Source organism: Prosopis cineraria, unplaced genomic scaffold (assembly GCF_029017545.1).
Source record: "Prosopis cineraria cultivar Desert tree isolate PC_DT_omini unplaced genomic scaffold, ASM2901754v1 PC12, whole genome shotgun sequence".
Lineage (NCBI taxonomy): Eukaryota > Viridiplantae > Streptophyta > Magnoliopsida > Fabales > Fabaceae > Prosopis > Prosopis cineraria.
In genome coordinates this window covers 37,311,676-37,335,825 of record NW_026555343.1, presented here as the reverse complement: position 1 = coordinate 37,335,825, position 24,150 = coordinate 37,311,676, and the positions used below count along the sequence as shown (strand labels likewise).

At 31.3% G+C, this 24,150-nt stretch overlaps 1 protein-coding gene and 1 pseudogene across 1 annotated transcript; one reads left to right on the top strand and one right to left on the bottom strand.

Annotated features, from left to right (window-relative positions):
- Window positions 1-2,915: 2,915 nt before the first annotated feature.
- Window positions 2,916-5,703, bottom strand: LOC129289317 (proline-rich receptor-like protein kinase PERK1). The gene is made up of 7 exons (XM_054926083.1): window positions 5,355-5,703; window positions 5,190-5,276; window positions 5,034-5,104; window positions 4,261-4,340; window positions 4,009-4,150; window positions 3,685-3,843; window positions 2,916-3,089 (listed from the first exon to the last, which is right to left on the bottom strand). The coding sequence occupies exons 1-7, from the start codon at window positions 5,701-5,703 to the stop codon at window positions 2,916-2,918; spliced, it is 1,062 nt and encodes a 353-aa protein (XP_054782058.1).
- Window positions 5,704-13,016: 7,313 nt separating this feature from the next.
- Window positions 13,017-23,309, top strand: LOC129289316 (uncharacterized; annotated as a pseudogene).
- The last annotated feature ends 841 nt before the right edge of the window (window positions 23,310-24,150 follow it).

Here is a 24,150-nt window from a genome sequence, read left to right as displayed (position 1 = left end):
TCCGCATTGTCCTTAGCGTCGTTAGCATGGGTGTGACAAGATTCCTCATCCTCCTCCCCTATTCTTTCTTCGTGCGTCGGCCTCTTCTCCCTGGTTCTGCTTCAAGTCATTGAAACTCCTCTTCCTCCTTTTTTCTTGCCGTGGTGTGAGATACGTCACAGACCTTCTTCTTCCTTTGGTGTTGCATCGTGTCGTGCTAGTGCAGTTGAGGAAGCTCAGACTTCTTCTCCTTCATTTCTCCTATGCTCCTAGGATGCGTATTGTTCCATTTTCTTTCCTCTACCTTGCAAGATCTATGTACGTGTGTGGGTGTTTGGGGTATGAAATTTTTGAATTTTTCTTCCTAGTTTTGTTGTTTTTCGTGAATGTGAGGAGGTGAGGTTTCAATGAAGCTAAAATTCATGCTTTAAGAGCACATCTTTAATATGTGATTCACTTGAAAATTCTGGTTATTATAAGAGGAAGATGAGTTGATTTTCTTCAAGCTTGAATTGGGTTTTCTTTGAGACTGAGATTGATTTTATTTTAGCAATAGAACTCAGGAAGTTGAATGATTCCCATAATTATATTGGAGACTTTTTTGAAAGGAAATTGAAGAGAAAGAAGTTTGGCATTATAGTTGGGTATTGATGGTTACAAGGTATTTGATAAAATGCCTATATGAGAAGTTTTGTTTAGTTATGTATTTCTAATATCTCATTAAATATCCTGAAAAATATAACTGACTTGGGTATTATTATTTTGTGAACAGAGCTTTTCATCATGAAAAAATTGGATTATGTAACATACTTGGTTTGGACACTATTTAATTGTTAATTTAATTTAAGTTTTGCAAGAAATTTGTTGATTATGGTGCTATTGTGTAATTAGTTGGATTCTAAAAGTTGTATGGTCTTATAAAGGGTTGGATATGTAAAGTTTAGAAAGGATTGAAGAATCTGAGACTTGGTTGATTAAATTATGATAATTTAAAACTTCACTGATTATTGTATAGCTCATATTGAAAGATAATTTATTTAATTGGAGTAAGGCCATTAAATCTTCTTTTTATATTGAATAGGGTGTTTAGTGGAAAGAAGAGTTGATTGAAATTGTAAGAAGTGAATTGCAAATCTTGAGAATACTATAAGTAAGTGAATAGTATCTCAATGATTTATTAGTAAAATTCATTTTTCACTAAAAATTTTGATTGGGCAAATTTCTATATATGATGTTATGATTTTAATGCTATTATTGATATTTAAAGGTAGTCTAAAACAATGATCTTATTTTATTTCATTTATTTTTCAATATCTTGATTACAAACACCCAAGCATGAGGACTTGTGTCAATGAAGGTTTATGATTAACAATATTCTCTTGTAAATTTCACTATTTGAAAAATGATATGGTATTTGATTGATAATTGAATTCCATGCATGTTTGAAAATCTTTTAGTAGGATTGAATACAAAATATTAGTTACTAATAGCAGTCTTATTAACCCTTGGTGTGTTATCATTAAATCCTTGCTAGCTTGGGAACTGTAAGCATTGCACTCACACTTGTTATTCATGAGCTTGGTACCCCCGCTTGCTATTTGTTGGTTTTATATCTACACTTGTTTCATGACTCTTGTCACACTACACTTGATTGGTTACTTACCTTTGTAGACTATATGTCTATGCTTGTTAGTTATTTACTCTCTCTTGAATTATGTGTTTACACTTGTTAATCATTTTGATTAAGTCATATTAAAGAATACGTTTAGGAACTTGTTTTCCTTATATTTGTTATATCTTGTAAAGCAAACTGCTATTTTTATTATACATGAATTTTGTATTAAGTTACATAATTTTTCAAAGTTTTAAAGCATATGTTGAAGTTAAAAATGCAACTTAAATTTCTAATAATTTTCATTTGAATTCACACATTCATGATTTATACAACTATATAACTGTTGATATGTATGAAGCTCGTGTTATATTATTTGCAATTGATTATTTCATTAAATTTACAATTGAATTGAGATGTTATTCACTGAGAAGTTATTTTGGTCTCAAATAATATAACCATCCTTGTACTTCTAAAGGACCATTGAGAGATTTAGTGCAAAGTTGATTTGAAGTTGGCGTGCTATTCTTGGTTAATCTCCATTTCTTGTAAAACCTGAATTTATATATATATATTATTATTATATTTTATAAATTTTATTCTAGGTGCTTTATATAAACTATAATTAGAATCCCTGTTTGATTATCTATATTGTTGGTTTGTTAATAGAAGTTGAGCTCTTGATTGTTTTTGTGTAAAAATAATGTTGTAGAATTTTTGGGTGGCTTTATTTTTAGGGGAGGTTTTGTCAAAATTTTTACAAAAACATTAATTTTTTTTGTTATTGTTATTCATACTGAAAATAGTTTGGTTGGTTATCAAATATCTTAATGATTTAAAAATTAATGCTTCTTAAGTTAAGGCTTTTGAGATATGGGTTATATTTCTACATTCCATGCCGATTATGCCTTATTTTGAGAGCATGACAGCAGCAAAACTTATGGATATTGTAGAAGTCTTTAATCTTTGATGGAATAACAAATTCTCTAAAATCAACTGTGCTCTACTTCTACTAAAGCTCAAACACTCATTAACTCCTAGTATGATTCTCTTTCAGATGCTATCAATAAAATTAGTGATTTAGTTATAAGAGACCATATTGTAACTTCCAATCACATTTTTAGATAAGCGAATCAATACACGGATTGGTTTGCTCCACATGTATTAAATGACAACTTAGACACTTGCCAATAATCTAAAAGAGAGTTATACACTAAGATGTTTATTAAACAAACATAATCTCAAGAATTAACCTTGCCAATAATATTGTTTCTTTTAATCAAAATCATTTAGCATCATGTATTATAAACTAGCTAATACGAATTCAAAGTGCTTTGGGGCCAGAATTACTTGAGGTAGATTGAAATTGATCAGAGTCATCACTATCGGTGTTATATATATATCCTTCAGCTTGCGAGGTCCCGTTCCTCTGACTCCTCCGATTGGTCTCTTCTTTTGGATCGTCCAGACAAATATTTCCTACCAAAGCTTGAACTACCTGCTTTAAGGGAAGTACCACTTTTCATAAATTTTGAATCGTAAATAGATGAAGTATTTAATCTTTAAAATTTAACAAGTTCTTTAAAATCTTTAAAATGTATGCATATAATAATCCATTGACATCCCATTCATTATTTAAAATTTTAATTACTATTTTTGTACCAAAAAATTTAGTTACTACATATTATAAGTGAAAGGTTATGCATCATTGGCAACGTGTACCAAGTGTTAAGATTGGGTATTAATATCATTGTATCTTCTTATAGATTTTATATCAAATGTTTTATCAATAATTTAGACAATTCTCTAAAATATTCAACTATGTATAGGAAGTTTTATAATTTGTATTTGACGCGCGCGCGCACACATATATAATAGCCCCATAATAGTACTTGTCAATTTATTAATAAATTGCCCCATAGCAGTACTTCATGGATATATGGGGAAAAAATTTATTGGAATAGCTTCCCCAACTAGAACATAAATCATCTGAGATGTCAAAAGATTTAAAAAGAAAGAAAGCAAGCAAGCCCAATTATGCATTTGATAACTTCTAAGAGCACATTTTTAGCCTTCACAGTGTGTCAACAAACCTGGCTCATTCGAGGACGACCACCAGGTGAAGAACGGACGCAATTTGCAGCACAAGAAACTATTCGAAACATCTCAGCAAAGTTGTAATTATTCTGCAACCTCGGATCAGCTATTCCCTCAAAGTTCCTATTTTCCATCGCTTCCGACAGTAAAGGTCTCTGTCATTTTCATTCGTAATAACGTGTAGATCCATTAGTGCACTACTATTTCTGATCATAAAATTTTACCATTTATAATTGGAAATTAAGTTATATATAATCCGATTATAAAACGCGTCGAATTACATAAAAGACCAGTAATAATGTAAGAACAATAATACCAACCCATTCGACCATACTGTCATCTGCCAAAATTTTACGAGTAGGTTTCCGTCCTGTGATCAACTCCAGAAGCACAACTCCGAAGGAGAAGACATCTGACTTATCTGTGAGATTCCCATTAGCTGCATATTCTGGTGCCAAGTATCTGTATTCAATGAAACGTACGGTATATATATATATATCCGATGACAATATCCATGTACGAACTTCATTGAGAGATCTAAAGAGAAAATCTTACGAGAGAATAAGACTTACCCAATGGTTCCCACTACTCGAGTAGAGTCCACCTGGGTATCAGTGTCTAATGAAAATTTGGCAAGTCCAAAATCTGCAACCTGATATTAATAGATTCCATACATTATTTCTTCATATGTGTGTGTTGTGTGTATTACATATATTATATTGATATTCAGGTGCGCTGTGGGAAGATGAACATACCATTAGTAACTTTTCAATTTACTATATGTTATTTGAATGGACTCCTTAGTGAAGGAAAAACATTTCACGCATGTGTAGAAAGTGAATTTAATCTAATTGATGTCTAGCTTTATTGAAATTATGGTTATATATGTTGGAACAAGTTTTCGTGAACCTATGGATATAAATCTTGCTTTTGATATCGAATTAATCTTTTCTTTCTTTCTTTCTTTTACTCCTTGTTGGCGAATGGGTAATCTGATTTGGCTTTGATTTTGGTGTTGATGTTTTGGTAATTATTATGATGGCGAAGAAACGAAGGACGGACAATGTCAGAAGGGGATTCTTATATATATATATATATATATATTAGGGTATTTTAGTGATCCTTTACATTTCATTTTCCTATATCATGCTTCACATTGTCTCAAACAGACTCGTAATGTTACATACATAACGATCAATATTTTATTCTATATACATCATCATATTTCTCAATACCAAATAAACATTTGAATTCTCTTGATTGAAAATAAATCTAATGTATTAGAACTTTATTTTGCACACATCTATTTGGGACGTAATTGCATGTAGAATAAGTTGATGCCTACCTTTGGCTCAAAATTGTTATCGAGAAGAATGTTGGCTGCCTTGATGTCACGATGTATGATTTTGGGTTGACCTAAAAAGTAAAAATTCATAGAGTAAAAAATGAACTAATTAAGATGTCTACACTGGACGATTTACTTATATCAAGTAAAACTCACAGTCTTCATGCAAATATGCCAATCCTTTTGCAGAGCCAATAGCAATCTTCATCCTTGTGGTCCAATCCATAGTTCTAGTGCTTTCGCCTGATGAACCATTTTACATAGACCCATATAGTATCTTAATAATGATTTTAAGAAAAACTCTGATCTAATAAATCATACCGTGGAGGTGAAAGTCTAGGGTTTTATTAGGGACAAACTCATAGACAAGCATCAAAGTCTTGTGAGATTCAGCAATGCAGTAGCCAACAAGGGAAACAAGGTGTCTGTGATGGACTCTGCTGATGACCTGGACTTCAGTCTGGAATTCTCGCACTCCTTGTTTGCTTCCAGATTTGAGTTGCTTAATGGCAACATTTTGATTGTTATTAGGCAGGACTCCTTTATGGACAGTGCCAAATCCACCCTGGCCCAGAAAATTTGACTCCGAGAATCCATCTGTAGCCCTTTCTAATTCTTCATATGTAAACGTGCTTGTTGGTGTCAGTCCTAAGGCAATGGAATGAGACATAGCCTCTTCTTCAGCCACTAGAGAACGTGTGGCATAAATGGGCCACTGCGCGCGCGCGCGCCCCCCCACGCACACACATTACTCCATTTTTTAATATAAGAAAAACTACCTTCTTTATTTTTATTTTTTGATATAAGATAATTTAGGTAAATTGGGTCCAAGGGCTCAACAATGCTAGCTAAGGTAGGCCCTTAAGTTCAAAAAATACTTACAGAAGTATTTACACAAATAGCCCACCAATAAGGCTCTCACATTGGTAGAGGAATTTGATCCCGGGATCTTGTAGGTTATATGTCAAATTTTTATCAATTGAACCAACTTTTACTGATTCTTTTTATTTCTATTTATAAACAACATTACAAATTTCAATAAACATTTATTACATTTTTTTTAAATTGTCCCTCATAAATACAATGTTTATTTTTACTAGACAAATTTGTTTCATTAATTATAGAGATAATTTAGTCCTTTTTCTTATTTTTAGAAATAATAACTACACTTAACCAACTTTTTAATACTGTGGTTATATTATCTTATACTTGGAAGAGAGGGAGTATGTAACGTTGCTATATTTATGCCTCCCCCACACCCATCAATTCAATTCAATATTTAAATACGTACTCTTTTTAAATGTATGAAGGATCCATTTTGTTTGTTAGAAAGAAGAAATAAAAGTAGAAATGGTATACCTAGGTGTTGGTGTGGTAGTGAAGGGTGATTGCTCAGCCAACAGGGTCTCAATAATCCCATCCTTCTCCTCTTTCTCCATATCAACAATATGACGCAAAGCCCCAGCGTCAGCATCGAACCAATCACCAACCCTCTGATCAGTTCGAACGACTTCTCAGGTGACGATCGCGCCGGCGGTAAAGGCAGTGAAGACCGGGGAAACAATGGCAGTGGCGAGGGAGGAGGTGATGGCAGGAGAGGCGGTAACGACCGGGGAGGGGGCACCAGCGGGGGAGGCAGTACCGGTGGTGGCGGAGGCGGTGACAGTGAAGGTGGGGGAGGAGGAGGAGGCGGCGGCGGATCGTAATCGTCTAATCTATAGGGGAGAACGGGGCGGCTATAGGGGGAGTCTTGAGGTGTCAGAGACAGTGAAGACATCGCCGGCTAAAAGAGGTGGAAGAAAGAGAATTATCAAGTCGGAAGCAAAGAGCTATGAGAGGAATCACAATTCAGAAGAATACGTGATCATGGAAGATACGCTATATGGTTAGATAGCTGGTGTAGATTGGCTTCGTTGACTTTACGGTTGACTCGGTGTCTCTCAAAATGGGTCCCGCTTTTGAAACCGGACTTTAATTTGCATGCATGGACTAAAGAGAGAACCGGGACTACAAGAAATGGTTTGATAAATCAGTCACTATCATAGATTCGGTTCAAGAAACCTTCAAAATTTCTGTTCATTTATGGATTGGAATCCAATCAATATTCTAGAAAAAAAATAAATTGGAAATTCATGAATATTAATTTTACAATATTTAAATTCCAGTCAATAAATTCTTTTTCCACGTTGTTAAGGGAACGAAGGAATGGGATGCTGTGATAATGATTCATTAGCTTATATCGTAAGGGAGAAATTTACATTTAAGCATCTAAATATATTTAGATTTTTCTTCCATGTATTAAAACATGATAATATTTATCAATTAAAGTTATGACTGAATTTTCCAAGATACTCACTTTATAAAATTTATTACTATGTTTTAAATAATTAGTTACATAGTTAATTGAAACAATACTTTTCTAAATATTACTTCTTCTGTTTAAAAATGTAAGGTATTTTTAATTGAATATTACCTCTCAATAAAGTAATTGCTTATCTTTAAACTAACAGAAGCTTTCCATATTTATTTTTATTTAATAGGGTGTTTCACTCAAAAATAAATATATAGTGATTTATTCATTGGCGGTACTTTTAGAAAAAAGGGTAATAATTGCACCTTAAAATGCTAAAAATGCCTTACATTTTTAATATTCAACCTCTCAAAAATACCTTATATTTTTTAGTGAATGGAGTAATGACTATGTAAATATGGACTCTACTAAACTTATTTATTGTGAAATTATTTCTTTAATTTTTAAAAATAATACAATCTAGTTCCTGCTACTAACAAAAGTTGACATTAATTGTTAGTTGATCAGAAATTAACAGGAAAAGATCAAAAAAATTATAAATAATTTATGAGGTCCTTTTCTATCAATTTATGGTCAAATAACAATTAAAATTAACTTTGATTAACAATAGGGCCAAATTTCATTGTTTTCAATAGTTAATCAAACAATTTGCACTATAAATTAAAATAATTCAGGGTATATGATTTTACTAGATCTAAAATTCAAGAGGTAATTTGCCCATTCATCTTTTTTTAAAAAAAATTTGAAATAGGTTTCTAATTGATACTTTGCTATTTCATGGGTCTTACTTGAAACATTTTTTTTACTAAAGCAATATACAAAATAATATTAATTTTATATATAAGTATTTATTTATAAACATAATTTAATTTTATTTAAAATATAGAAATAAAAATTTTAAAATATATGAATCGCATTGAAAACATTCAAAGAAAATATACACATCATAATATCGTATGTTGCACTTAATTGATTATAATTATGATAATAGTCAAATCGAACGTAATAATATTGAATATCATGTTATTACACATAAAAAAGTACACACGAACCAAGCAAAACTAAAAACTAAGAAACAGTGGAGGCACGCTTTTTATGATTTTTTTTATTTGAAAACATTCAATGTTATATACACATCATGTTACTTTTAAGTTTTAATTGATTATGATCTAGTCAGCATGATTGTTCTTAAAATTCTTCATCCGTGATTGATGCATGAGTCTTAGTTGGCTAGAAAATACAAATTTACGTTTGTCCGTTTCTTGTAAAGTTAATATCTGGACCACTTGACAACGATGTAATAATCTCCATCACCGCAAATTGTTTGAAAACAAAATTAGTCATTTTGGCAAAAAAAAAATGATTTACTTTTTTATAAAAAAATTATTCACTTAATTTCTATAATTTGAAATTAAATTTTGTTCATGAATTTTGACTCATTGCAATGAAATCTCTATAATTTGACTTGATTAAAAACTTAATTCATGAAACTTTTAACTGGTTCAATTTAATCTCTATAATTTTATAACCATTAAAAATTTTGATATTTATATTTTAAAAAATAAAATTAAAAGAACTAATGATGCGGAAGAATGAATGTAAACTCATCACTTTTAATCTTTTACCTCTAAAATTTTTCACACTGTCAAAGCAAAGAATTAAATACATCACTCCAAATGCTACCAAAACTAAATAACTAAAACTATATGAACTGAATTGCATTTAGTTAAAATTTAGGGAATGCATTTCAATAAGGTCAAAATTATAGGGGTTGGCTATATTAATTAACCAAAAAGTTCCTTTTAATAATTTCATTTAGGGTTTTCCTTTTTATCTTTCTACCCCTCTTCATATATAGGGTTCAAAAGTCAAAATTACTTATTCCATCTTTTTTACCAGTATCTTGCTCCAACACTTTTCCTTGTACGTGACCAAATCTTATATGTGTGATACAAACGCTAGGGTTGTAACTGACAATTTGATGAGCTTGACTAGCTGTCAATTTTGTCTATTGTTTTTTTTTTTAAAACTGTATCCTTAAAATGTTACATCGAGCCGTCTCTTACATGCATCTTTTCGGCCAACAGCCCTCTCTTACATACATCTTATATACACATCAAAGTAATTCCATGTATGATATATTAAAGTGATTTGTTTGATCCAACCTTTTTCTTAAAAAGATCAATTGTTTGATCCAACTTGAGTTGTGAAGGTGTTTGGAATATGGTTTTCCGTCAAATAAGTGCAAAATGTCTTGTAACACAACTTTGACATGCAAGGCTCAAAGATTCCATTATATTTTCTGTCTTGTAACATATTTTGCACTTCCATATATATTACAGGTATTGGACTTAAAAAATTAAAAGGTTAAATGGTAACAAATGTTCTGAATTTTTTTTTCCAAAGGCACCTGACATCCTTTTTTTTAGAGCATTTGTGCAACGAAAGTTTCAAAAAGAGCATTTTTGCCTCACCATTAAAAATTACAAATGTTGACTATTAAATTGAATTCTCTCCTTCCTTTTGTGTTTAGTCTCCAATTTCGTTATCCAATCAATTCTTTAAATTTTTTTCTTCCGAAAAATGAAAATGAAGACAAAAAAATGCAAAAACAAAAGAGGATAAAATTATAAAATATTTTAGTCAAACTTTAGTTAACGGTATTTGTAATTTTTAATGATGGGTAAAAATACTCTTTTTTTCAAACTCTAAGGTAAAAATGCTCCGAAGAATAGTTTATGATGCCAGTTCCCCTAGATAAAAAGTTCCAGGGCATTTTTTTCATTTAACTGAAGATTAAATAATATTGAAAAAAATTGATTAACCAGTATTGTTTAATTTCAGTCTACATAATTTTATTTAATTTTTAAATTATCAATTAAATATTAACTTCTTTTTGCAAATTTGTGCCTTTTCCTTTTCTTTCCGCAGTATTATTATAATAGTGCCGTGAAAAAGAACCATAAATAGTGTAGACGTGCTTAAAGTGGCAGAGAAAATAGCAGAGATGATTTGTCACATTGACATTGAAACATAATTAAGATGAATATTTGCAAGCGTTGATGACGCTATATGTTACTTAATTTGCGTTGGTAACAGCCTCCTTGTTGAAGTAGACACACGAAACCCAAATACAGCGGAAGTTAACTATCAATCAAATTTGGTTGGTTACTCGGAAATGGCCAACGTATGGGAAACAAAAAAACAAATTTTTCCTTTGAAAAGCTGTATGGTGTCGTTTCCAATCCAAATTTGTCAGCTTTAATGAAGCTCAACAACAAGTATTTGGACCATGATAGAGCTAGAGAAAATGGTGCCCACCAGATCCGAGATAGATGAGACTGGACATTGACTGCTCCTTGGCATCAACAGCTCTATCGATAATTCAGGCAGGTCAGATTTATTTAGATTGAATTTATTTAGATCGAGTTTAAAGAATCCTATTTTTTAAAAAAACCTATATAGTCAAGCTCGGCCCTAACACCTTCGGGTTTCAAGCTTATTCGGGCCGGCCCGAATACCCAAAACTTTTTAAATTTTTTCTATTTTTCAATCAATTTTATTTTTTAAATAATTTTATTCAGCATAAAATATTTTTTTAACTTAAAAGGAATAAAAAAATAATAGCTTATTAACTTGTAGTTAAGTACTTAAATAGCTTTGTTACTATTTTATTGTATTATGTGCAATTTATTCATGAATGTTTCCTTTACTTGTAAATTGATGTCTTATTTATTTAAATATTTCTTTTATCATGGTTATATAAAAATATTTATATATTTTAATTGAATCATATTATTTTAATTATGATCAAGTTAATCTTAATTCAACTACGGTTAGACCACTAATTTAAAATTATTATCCTAATTAGTTCAAAATTTTTACAACTACTAGATAAACTGTACTTTTTATTTTTAAGAATATGAGAAAATAGAAATCATTATATTATGTAAAACAAAATCATTTAATTATGGATAAAATACTATTTTTTGAATTTTTTCTTTAACCTTTTATATTGTTTAAGTCCTATATACAAAAGGTATTTACTTTAATTCATTTTAATTTTTAACTAAGTCTGACATGGATGATAATCAAATAATTATCTAAAAATATTATTTTTATTTAATATGTTTGTTTAGTAGTAGAGCCGAAATTTGTACATGTCCAAATTTTATTTTTAAAATTATTTTTAATTTAAAATTAATTATCTTATTTTATAAAAAATATAAAATATAATTTTTGGACAAGAAAATGGTGTATATGACTCAATTTTTTTAAAAAAAAGATTGAGTCTTAAAGTATAAAAATTAATATTAAAATATATTTTAATTATTATTTTAAGATATTTTATTTGATTAAAAATTATAAAAATAATAAAATATATATTTTTATTTTTTTTAAATAACTATAGTAATAAACTCAAATATATGGTATTTAAAACAAAATGATATAAAAATTAAAAAATAATTAATATTTATTATATTATATATTTTTTTTAAAAAATATTTTTTCTATTTGGGTATTCGGGCTAACCCCAAACCCAATTGGGCTTGGCTCAAATTTTCTCAGGCTATTCAGGCCGCCCAAATAGGCCCGAAAAAAATTATTATTTTATTCGGGCTCGGGTCTAAATTTTTTGGGTGGGTTCGGGTTGGTCCATCGGGTTTGGTTCAAATTACCGGCTCTACTTGTGGAGGCTTCATATTCAAAATGATTTAGGAAATTAATTTATTGGATTAAAGGTTGTCTTATATATCTTGGTTTTCACCTCAGCAGTGTGGCAAAACTTAAGCGCATGGTAGAAGTATTCCCCAAATCTTTGATGGAATAGTAAATTCACTAAAATCAGCATGAACTCTGTTTCTGCTAAAAAACAAACACTTATTCAGCAGGACTACTCCTAGATTCATCCTCTGTGAATACTGTATTTTGTTCAGATATTTTTTAAATTTAATAAAAATAATAATAAATTCAATAAAAAATATAAAATATAAAAATAAAATTTAATCCTTTTGAGGATTATATTTTCAAAATAAAAAAATAAATTAATTAATAGGATTTAATTTTATTTTAGATAATCTTTTGTTAGGATTTTATTTCTTTTAGTTTAAAAAAACCAAAAAATATAAAAATACAAAAACAAAATTTAATCCTTTTTAGGATTATTTTTAAAAAATATTTGTTTAATCCAAAATCAGATTTTTAAATCCCTTAATCTAACTTCTGAAATTAATAAACATAATTAAAAAAAAGAGAGAGAGAGAGAGAGAGTTGTGGTTTCTTTTAAGAAATATATATATAAACCGAAGGTTAACCATCAATTCCAAAACCCTTCTTTCAATCAAATAAATACACATGCATTTGCCCTTATATCTCTTGGCCATTTGCTTAGCCTTGCATGAGAGGAAACACAAAAAAAACACAGTAAAAACACAGCACGTACACACACATGAGCATTTCAGAAGGAAGCAGAGACGAAACGTAGAAAGGAAGAAGAGAGAGAGAGAGAGAGAGCAAAAGATACACAAAAGCACACAAAAAATAGAAGGAGGGAAAAGACATGCACATTACAGTAGAAAAGAAGAGCAAAAGTGAGAGAGGGAGAGCAGATTTGTAGATGAAAAACACAGAACAGACGCACAAACAAAACAGACCTAAACTTTCGGCCAGAGATGCAGAAGCAGAGAGTAGAACAGAAACAAAAAAGAAGCTTCACTTGGCAGCAGACTCACGTACGAAGAAGCAAAGGAAACAGAGCTGGAGATGCACACATGCACATGCATTACAGCAAAAAAGAAGAGAAAAAGAGAGAAAAAGATAGCAGAAAGGCAACACGTTCGACCACACGTAGGAGGAAAATGAAAGAACAACTACACGTAAGCTCTGAAAAGAGAAAACTCTTCCCTGCTTCTGCTTTGAAGGAGATGAATGAATGAGAGAGAAGAGGAGGGTTGAGCACTTTAAGTAGGAGTTGAAGCTTACAGCAGACTGAGAGTGGGAGGAATAAGAACGAGACGGAGAAGAGGTTAGAGAAAGAAGAGAGACCAAAAGGAGAGAGAGAAGAAGATTAAAATGGAGAGGAGATCGAGGAAGGCAGTACTCAGACCAAACAAAAATGGTAAAGAAGGAGGAGAAGAGACCGAGAGTAAGGGGCAACGGTAGAGATTTTAGGAGGTTGGAATGAGAGACAAACAGAGAAGAAGTTAGAGCAAGAGAGGATGAAAAAATAGAGGACGAGAGAGAGAGAGAGAGAGAACCGAGAAGAGGAGGATGAGAGAGAACAGAGTACGGGAGAGAGGACAGAGCTCTGGAGAAATAAAAGAAAGAGACCAAAGATTTGAGGGAGATTAGACATCCAAGCCAAAGTACTTGGTGACTTTCACTGTTGGCTATGAGTAGGAAAAGAATATTAATGCAGCAGTGAAAAAGTTTTAGCAAATCTCACGATCCTTCTATTTCATTATGATGGATGAACTATAGAATGGGATAAGTTTGAGTGGTTGAAGTGGGCTATTCATGTGAATGCTCACAAACAAATGAAACGATGGTATGCCAAATGATTTCTGCAACCAGATATTGTGGCACCATACGACTATGTATTGATATGGGATGAAAACTTAGGGGTTGAGCATTTCAATGCAGAGAAGTACTTAAACCTGATGACAAAGAGGAAAGGTGATCGTGAAGTTCAAAAAGTAACAGAGGAAGAATCAGGATGGTGTACAGACCCTCATCTACCTCCTTGTGCAGCCTTTGTTGAAATTATGGCTCTTGTGTTTTCACGAGAAGCATGGCGCTATGTGTGGCATATGATTCAAAATGACCTAGTTCATGGGTGGAGTCTTGACTTCATTCTTGAAAAATGTGTCAAGCTTGCATTAACACAAGTTTGGATAAAATATTTTTCTTAAAGATTTGCTAATGCGATTATGGCTATGATAAATTTTGTGTGCATATATGTCATAGAAGGGATGGGTGAAATTTGGTTTAATTTTATATAGGCATGTATTGAATGAATGTTTGTTCTAACTTGGTGATTAATGCATGTTTAAATCCATTTAAATGCTTAAAGATGGATTAGCAATCTAGTTCTTCAAAATTCTGATTTCATAATCTTACTATTTGCATTATGAGAGCTATCCAAATTTAGATGTTTGATGATATATTAATAACTATAAGAGTATGCTCTTAAGTTTTAAAGCATCAGCTAAAGGTAATGGATTTGAATCACATTTTTTATTCCAAGTTTTCATGGATCACTATCCAACTACATATGAGACTAGATATGATCTTATACCCCTTAGTGATCAAAGAATATAGTTCAATTGAATTTCTAGCTTTTTGGTATTTGAAAATTTATCATTGCGCTTGCTTATTAATGATGAAAACTTGTTAATTTCATGCTGATTGTTTTGGGTATAGTTTGATCATAATATTAACCTTTCCGGCCTTTGATTTATTTGTCGTGTGAGATTTTAAAAATATGCGTAGACAATTAAAGTGATTTCATGCCGTATAAGTCAATAAGATTTTATATGTATGAAAAATATAAATTATATATATAAACTTATACATTAATATGGCTTCCAATGGCCCACAATTAAAATTAACTCTCTTTTTAATTTAAATCAATAAAATATTTATATCTCATATGAGATTTCAAGAATCTTTGTAGATATTTAAATTAAGTGCATTATCGTGTGAGATAATAATTCTCACAGATTTTGTGATTCTCAATTTATATGGTAAATAAAAAAATAAATTTTGTAAATAAAGTTATAAATGTTTTTTAATAATAAAATTAATTAATTAAATTAATGTATTAAATCTTTCGGTCATTTGAGATTTTTGAATATCTAAGCCTCTGGAATAATTATCTTACAATAAAAGTTAATAAACTTCACAAGTATAGCAATTAAGATTTCTATGTTTAAAAATGTAAATTGTATAATTATGCATTAAAATATTTTTAATATATATATATATATGTATGTATGTATGTATGTATATTATTTAATCCTTTATTGTGTGAAAATTTTGAATCTCTGTAGATATTTAGGATAATCGTATTACCATAAAAGTCAATAAGACTTTGTAGGTATGATGATTAATAGTCTTTTTAAAAAAGTATATATGTATGACCGTGCTAAAAAAATAATGATATTATTAATATTTAAAAATTTAAGTAAATAAACTAAGTTGTTAAATTCTTTTATCATGTGAGATTTTGAAATCTCCACAGATATATAGAATAATTGTATTACTGTATGAGCAAATAAGGCTCTATAGGTATAGCAATTAAATTCTCAATCATAAAATATAAAAAAATAATTTTAAATTCTTTTCTTTTCACAACAAAAAAAAATTTTAAACTCTTTTCTTTTATTTATTTTCAAAAATTTAAAAATTAAGAAAATAATTGAAATTAAATTACTTTTTACAATTTAAAACATACATATCAAAATTTTAGAAAACAGTTTTATTTACAAAATAGTGAATTATTTTTAATTAATTTTTCTTCAAAAAAATATTTTCACCCACAACTTTTAATCTCAAACTATGTAAACTTTGATCCCCATTGCAAGGTACATAGGTCTTAGAGTCTGGTTCTAAGTTAAGTCCTCTCTTGTAAATAAATAAATTTTTCTCACTTAATTATTATCATGTTTTTATCAAACACATGAATAAGAAAGGAATAATTAAAATAACTTTGAAATTATTAATTCAGCACAACAAACTTCAGGTAACCGTTCTTACGAATGGGTATTGTGGGGTGCCTAATACCTTCCCCATACTCAATTGACTTCCAAACTTATTTTTTAATTTACAGACCATCTTTACCTCCTTTAAACGGTTTCCTAAGATTTTTCTTAAAATTTTTGGTGGCGACTCCCATTCCTTCAGTCTTCTTTCCGAAGGTTGGAACTTCTGTTCTCGTGCGCCATCTGCATCGCATTTTTGGATGTGACATCCTCTTTTAGATGTTGTCAATAAGATCAAGGATTTAGTTATAAGAGACTATATTGTAACTTTTTATCACATTTTTAGATAAGCAAATTAATACATGGATTAGTTTGCTTGACATGCAATAAACGACAACTCAAACACTTGATTTTTGTAGAATTACCCTTAGGTTGTAGAAGCTATTTATGTTCTAACATGAATTAACTATTATATCTGTATGGTTTTCCATGGCCTTAATTTTTTTTAAAAAACCAAGTCACATAGAAATTCATACTTCACACGTTCACATGCCTTACTCATTAGCCTTTAATGCTACCTCAATTCTAGATGCCTCCTTTCCTCCCCTTCTAGTACAATTCAAGGGGCAAAAATGCCCACGAAGTCGTTAGCTAGGAATAAAAATGCCTACAAAATCATCGACCAAGAGTAAAAATATCCTTATTATTACTAGAGTTGGTGCAAAAGTGACCAATACATCAAATCCCTTAAATATTAACCGTTTAGCTGACACGTAAGCAGAAGTTGACTATTTTTTCACTAATGTGGACAGAAAATATTCCTAGATGAATACCCATAATGTTATATTAGTAGATACAATAGTGATCAATCTGTCAAAATCCATACCACATGGTTTATTTTCATCACTACATATCTTACCCCTTTCCTTCCTCCCTCTCCACTCATTTTTCTTGTCTGCAAAACCTGAGATTCAACATAGTAAGATAGGTTATACATAATTAAAGATCAAGATTGAGCACACTTTCTACACCGCCCTATCTTAACAACATTGTCACAACCTTAAGCAATTTCATTCACGATAGGTTTAAAATTTTCAAATAGTTTTCACTACTGTTGTTAAGAAACAAGCAACTTAATTTGATATTCAGTCAAAATGACATGTTCTCACATGATATTTATACAATAACTAATGACTTCCAATATTTTATTCAATTTATTAGTGTCTTTAATATAATTGAAAGTCATTTATTTGAATTTTGTTAGCAAAAATATGATTAAATAGATGAATGTGTATGAAAATGGGCTTGGAAATATATTAGAAGTTAGTGGACTAATTCTATCATTTTTTTTAGATTTTATGCATGTAGGGAGGCCCAATTTAAGGACACAAAGAAGAAAATTTTGGAGCCCAAGTCAAAAAAATTAAATCTGAAAAGAAAATTTGAATAGGTCATGTTCGCTACAGCGAAGTGCGATTTTGGTAAAACACACAGTTTTGATTGTCAACGAACTTTTAGGGCTTGGGCACCTCATTTTCATGCATTCTTCACCTCCAGCAGTTGCAAAACGTCCAAGAATAAGGAAAAAAGCTAAAGAAGGTTTGGAGAAGCTTGGATCTAGTGGAAAATCAAGGGTTTCACTCAAGATTGCTCCGTTTAAGCTTTTATTCTCTTTCTTTTCTTTACTTTACTATATATATATATATATATATTGCTGATTTTGCTGTCATGAAAGCCATGTATGGCTAATTGTCTCTTAATCTAGGGTAGTTATAAACTGATTCTTAAATTAGAGCATGTTTGAACCATTTATTTAAGTTTAATATTAGTTTTGTTTGCTTAAATCTTGTACTTATTTATCTACTTAATGCTTGGCCACCATTGAGTGTGAATTTGGGAGTTTAGGTTTTGCCTTGAAAGAGGAAAATCTGAATTTGACCATTAGATTGAGTAATGTAGGATTAAAATTTATTCTAATTTTCCATTAGGATAGGAATATATCTATTGGACCCATATAATCACATTAGAATGAATTTTGTGCCATTTTGCCTCTTAGGTAATTGTGTTAGAAATAGAAAATTAATTTAAGAGAGGGGTATAATTAATTGAAAGATAATTATTCTCATTAATACTGTATATTAACAAATTAATATTAAGTGAATTTATTTAGGTAATTACATGCTTTATGAATTGAAGAAGGGATTAGCCACCCTAGGTTGCCTTGATTGTTTGTGGTTGTTGGAATTTTAATTTTAATGCATTTTTTTAATTTCAATCCTTATTTTGCAAAAATCAAATCCATATCTTGCTTTGCTCAACTTAAATAAAAATGGAGACTTTATTTCCTAATTACCAATTAACTTGATTCTTTGTGGGATCGACCTTGATTTGTCACTTACTAATTATGAACCGTACGCTTGAGGTAAAACATAATTGTGTGCATTAATGATCAATTAACCTCTAGAAAATTTCATATGGGAATATTTTGTATTCATAGCAGTGAAAAAATAGTCAACTTCTGCTTAGGTATCAGCTAAACAGTCAACATTAAAGGAATTTAATGGATTAGTTACTTTTTCACCAACTTTGGTAATGTTATGGATATTTTTACTCCTAGCTGATGACTTAGTAGGTATTTTTGCTCTTGGCTGATGACTTCATGGGTTTGTTTCCCTTTATTAGTCTATGTTAGCAAAGACTAACACGTGGCATGGTCAGCATTTAATGGTCAAAGTTAACGGTTTGGTTACTTTTACATCGACGCATGTAACATTATGGGTGTTTTTGCCTTTTTCCTCACTTTATGAAACTAGGTACCCTTGGCTGATCACTTTATGGGTATTTTTATCCTTTTACCCTATATTAATTCTTCAAATGAATATGACAAGAAAGAAATCCTTTTACCCTGCCACTGGTTCTTCTATAGTAACTATGAATTCTTCCCCCATTTCATAACTATTCTTCTTCTTATGTCATTGTTTCAAGTATGCCTAATCTTTCTCACTACTGCAAAATATGTTTTTCAAAGTGTCTATAAAAAAGGCTCTTGAATGGAGTGAAATCTACTGGAGCACTTTAAAGAAAAAAGTGCTCCGAAGTAGTAGATACTTCCCCCATTCAAAAATATAAGGCATTTTTAACCAAATCTCACCTCCAATAAAGTAGTTACCACTTTTAAACTAACCCTATCTTTTCATATTTACCCCTTTTAAACACCTTACAATAAATATAAAGTCATTATCAATAGGAGCACTTTTTAAAAAAAGACAATGATTACACCTCAAAAGACTAAAAATTCCTTACATTTTTAAACATCTAACTCTTTAAAAAATATCTTATATTTTTTACTAGAGGGAGTATATAGGAGTGCTTTATCAATAAGTACTCCTAAAGTTTGCATGAAAAAATAAAAAAGATAGACCTTTAGGAGAGCTCCTTAAATAAGCGCTCTTAAAGGTTAAGCCTTTAGGAGAGCTTAAAGGATAAATACATCTAAAGGTGAAGTAAAAAAATAAATTTATGAATATTATATTTAAATTTATGAAGCATGTAACATTATATGAAAAATTGGTGCTTTTTTAAAAACTAAAAAATAAGGCTACTAGAGCGATTTCTCTTAATAGCGCTCCCATATAGTGACCCTATTGGAGCTCTTATGCTTAGAAGCGCTCTCGTAAGGGGAGTTACAAGAGCGCTTGTAAGCAAAAGCGCTCCTGTAGAGGGGCTTGCAGGAGTGATTTTAAAGGAAGCGCTCTTATAGGCTACCCCCCAAGAACGCTTCTAAAGCACTCCCATATGGGAGCCTTTTTAAAGCATTCCCGTAGGTAAAAAAATAAGCACTTTGGAAAGTATTTTTTGTACTAGTGTCTTTCTTTCTCTTTGTTGTTTTGTGTGCATGTAAATGCTTTAGGTGAGCTAAGATTTTCTTCCTCTTGCTTGTTCTGCCATTACTGGTATTCTCACCCTTTTCTTTATTCACGGTGACAGTCCCTCCTCCTTCATTGTTTGAAGTTGCCTTCTTCTTTTGTTCATGTGATGTTGATCTATCCAAGGTAAGAAGCTTCTATTCTCCCTTCTTTAGAAAATCCTAATGCATATGAGTAGATAAAAAGGTGGAGTTGATGTTGCAATTGTGTTCTGTGTTCTACTGCTACTAACAGGATTGGGTGAGAAAGAAAGAGGTTAAATTGAAGCTAAAATTCTGGTTTAGTCTTGTTATGTGAAATGTGAAAAATGATAATTTTCTTAAGTTAAGACTAATTTGTCCAATGAAGAGAAGGAACTTAGGAAGTTGAATATTTAGTTATATATATTAGAGAATTGTAGGAAATGAAATCAAAGAGGAAAAAGTTTGGTTTGAGCTTGAATAATTAATGAATGAAAGGTATTTGACATGATGCCCTATTAGAAGAAGCTTTACTTGATTTTGCATTTTTTTTAAATTTCATTAGCCTTTGTGAGAAGTATGTTAGTATAGAAGCTATTGTTTTTGGGTATTAACTTGTAAATTTATAAAGGAATTTGATAATGAGTTTGCATGTAGCTATTTAAATACTTGAAACTTTTATGGGTATTGATGGATGTCACACCCATATCTTGATCTCCCCAAAAAGGAAAATCAATATATATAAGAGTCACCACCAAAATTTTAATAAGATAATTTTAGAAACCTTTTAAAAAAAATAAAATAGTCTATAATAACCATAATAGGGTTCGGGAGTTGATTGTATGTGGGAAAGGTGTTAGGTATCCCACATCACCCGTTTGTGAGAATGATTACCCTAAGTTGACTAAACAAAAGTAATATGGCCTTAAATGAAATTTAGTTACCCTTAATTAATAACAAAAGGAAAAAAGAAGAAAATTATAATTAAAAAATTATTTATTTACAAGTCAGACTTGACCAAGGATAAAATCCCAAGGCCTACGTATCCTTTAGAGGGATCAAAGTCCACGTAGTTTGAGGGTAAAAATACGTGTTAGTTTGCTAGTACTTTTTAGAAAAAGAATTTTTCATTTTTCCAAAAAGGGTTTTTAAATTGGGTTGGTATCTTTTAATTAGAAAAAAAATCTTATTCCCTTATTTGAGAAAGGATTTTTTTAAAATAAAATAGATTAAAATTCCTGTGGAGATACACAAAATCTCACATGAAAATTAATTTATTCATGCCTGCAAAGATTCCAACATCTTACACGGTATAGAAATTATTTTTCAACCTGTTTATATTTGCTAAAACAAATCAATTAAGCATCATGACTAGCATGCCTGTGATACCCGTTGCCACACACGGCATACCAATAGACTAATTACCTACGGAGACTCTAAAAATCTCACACAGTATAACTAAAAACAATTCACACAACAGTCTCAAATCATATGGTGTAGTATGTGCTAGAGAAGGGTATAATAATATAAATGGCTTGTAAAAAAAAACCAAGAGATCAAATCTTTGGGGCTTTACCACTTGTCACAATTTAAATAATTATTCTAATCATCTCCAAAAGAAATAACCAATCGACACATGTGTTTGAGCGTATGTATTCATGTATGTTTATTAGAACAAAATCACATGCATATTATTTTTTTATTTTCATTTACATGAATGAAAAGCCACACTTGGGAAAATAAAAAATAAAAAAAATGACACTAATGGTTCACATAATTGAAAGGCGAGAGAAGAAGGGAAAAAAGAAAAAAAATAGAAAAAATAAATAAAGGAAATGAAGTAAAAAAAGGCCATGTTGACTTAAAATCAAAAGGAGAGAAGAATGAAAGAACACACACACATACATGTAGAAAGGATGCTTCATGTACAGCACACACAAGACAAAATTTTTTTTGATATACTTTTAAAAATGAGATTCAAAACGAGGTGGTGAAGTAAAAGAAGAAAAACAAAATAAGAAAAAACAGAGAGTGAGTCAGGAAGAGGAGAAAGGGGATGCGATGCAGGGGACCCATACGAATATATGAAGACATTCACACACAACAATTTTCTTGAAGGGAAAAAAAATAAAAACCAAAAAGATCATCAAAATCATTACTAAGCTTATACCCTTTAGCCTTCACTATTTTTAAAGATCATGCATATGATCTCAAACGAGAGGATTGGCTTTCCTTAGGGTATTAGAATAATAGGTAATTAGTATTACCTTATCTAGAGCATCCCTACCCAATCCTAATATCATATTATAATGAGTAGAGATGATACAAGAGGACAAAAATTCTCTACCTTTACAACAAACTCCCTCAAACTCCTTTATTTGTTGCCTCCTCTTTTTTTGTCCCCCCTTCTTCCCTTGATTACCACCTTTTTATAGATGAAAATTAGGACTTCCCACTGTAATGGTTGAATCTTATCAAATCATAATTTGTGATTAATTTTATTTAACTTTTACTATTTTAAATCAAGGCACAATTTTGGAGATTAGATTTCCATTTGACTTCCCCTAATTGAAGACCCATATTAAAGCACAAATTTAGGGATTCTTTATTTAATTCTAATTTATTAATTTTTTTATTATTTTATTTAAAATAAAGCTTTGTAATTTTTGTTACTTTATTCCTTTATTTTTTGTGGGGCCCAAACAAAATGGTGTGTTTATAATTGCCCTTCTTTACTTGTTTCATAGGTGAGGATAGCAAATTTCTCACCTAAAAATCAAGTAAAGATAAGACCAAGCATTTTGTTTGGCTAAATACATGAGAAGAGAGAGAAAATGGTAATGACGCTCCTTGAAATTAAGGAGTTTGGACAAAATACAGTGTTCATACCCCTCTTTACTTGGATCTTGGGGGAGAAGGCTAAAGGAAAAACATTAAAAATGTGCTAGCATGACTAGACAGTCATATATGAGTAACACATCTACTATCATTACAAGGCTTGAAAAGGGTACCAGTCATTGCTAGGCTTTGGAGTGCCTGACATTATGGGGCTTGAAAAGGGGTGCTAGCTGTTATTGAGCTTTGGGGTGCCTACTGTTACGAGACTTGAAAAGGGTTGCCTACCATTATTGGGCTTTGGGGTGCCTGCCGTTACGGGACTTGAAAAGGGGTGCCCACCATTACTGGGCTTTGGGGTGCCTGCCGTTACGGGACTTGGAAAGGGGTGCTTACCGTTACTGGGTTTTGGGGTGCCTACCATTACAGGACTTGAAAAGGGGTGCCTGCCATTACAGGACTTGAAAAGGGGTGCTAGCCGTTACTGGGCTTTGAGGTGCCTGCCGTTACGAAGCTTGAAAAGGGGCGCCAGTTATTACTAGGCTTTGGGGTACTTGCTATTACAGGGCTTGAAAAGGGGGTGCCAACTGTTATTGAGCTTTAGGGTGTCTGTTGTTACAGGACTTGAAAAGGGGTGCCTGCTATTACAAGGCTTAAGAAGGGTGTCAGCCATTACTGGGCTTTGGGGTGCTTGCCGTTATAAGGGTTAAGAAAGGTGCTAGTCGTTACTGAGCTTTGGGGTGCCTGCCGTTACAAGCCTTGAGAAGGGTGCCAACCATTATAGGGTTTTGCGGTGCTTGACGTTACAGGGCTTGAAAAGGGTGCTAGTCATTACTGAGCTTTAGGGTGCCAGTTGTTACTAGGCTTTAGGGGTACTAATCATGCGTTGCAATGTATGATGAACTTGTGGAGTGCTAAAATAGTTTTGATGATGATGACAATGAGGATGATGACGACGACAACAATGATGATGATGATGATGAAATAAATAATAAAAACAACTTAAGAGAGAGAAACAAATCCAATGTGCAATATCGTTCCCTTCTTAGCAAAACACCTAACCATAACCTAATTGTGTGCATAATCTTGTAGTAGTTATGTCAATTGTGATGGTATTATTAGTCATGATCTTCTACATGTGCTAAATCCGGTTGGTCTTTTTCACTTCAATGACTATTTTTGAGAGTGCATGTTACTAATAGCCTTGAAGTTAGACTGGTTAAATAAGAGCAAAAAATATCACGCATAGTACCTTGAGCTTTGTTTGAGCTAAAAAAAAGTCGCTTATATATTAAAAATATGCTCTTATAGAAAGTGTGAATGCTGAGTTTATTATGCAACATACAATCAACAGAGATGATGAATTATTTAAAATAAATGACC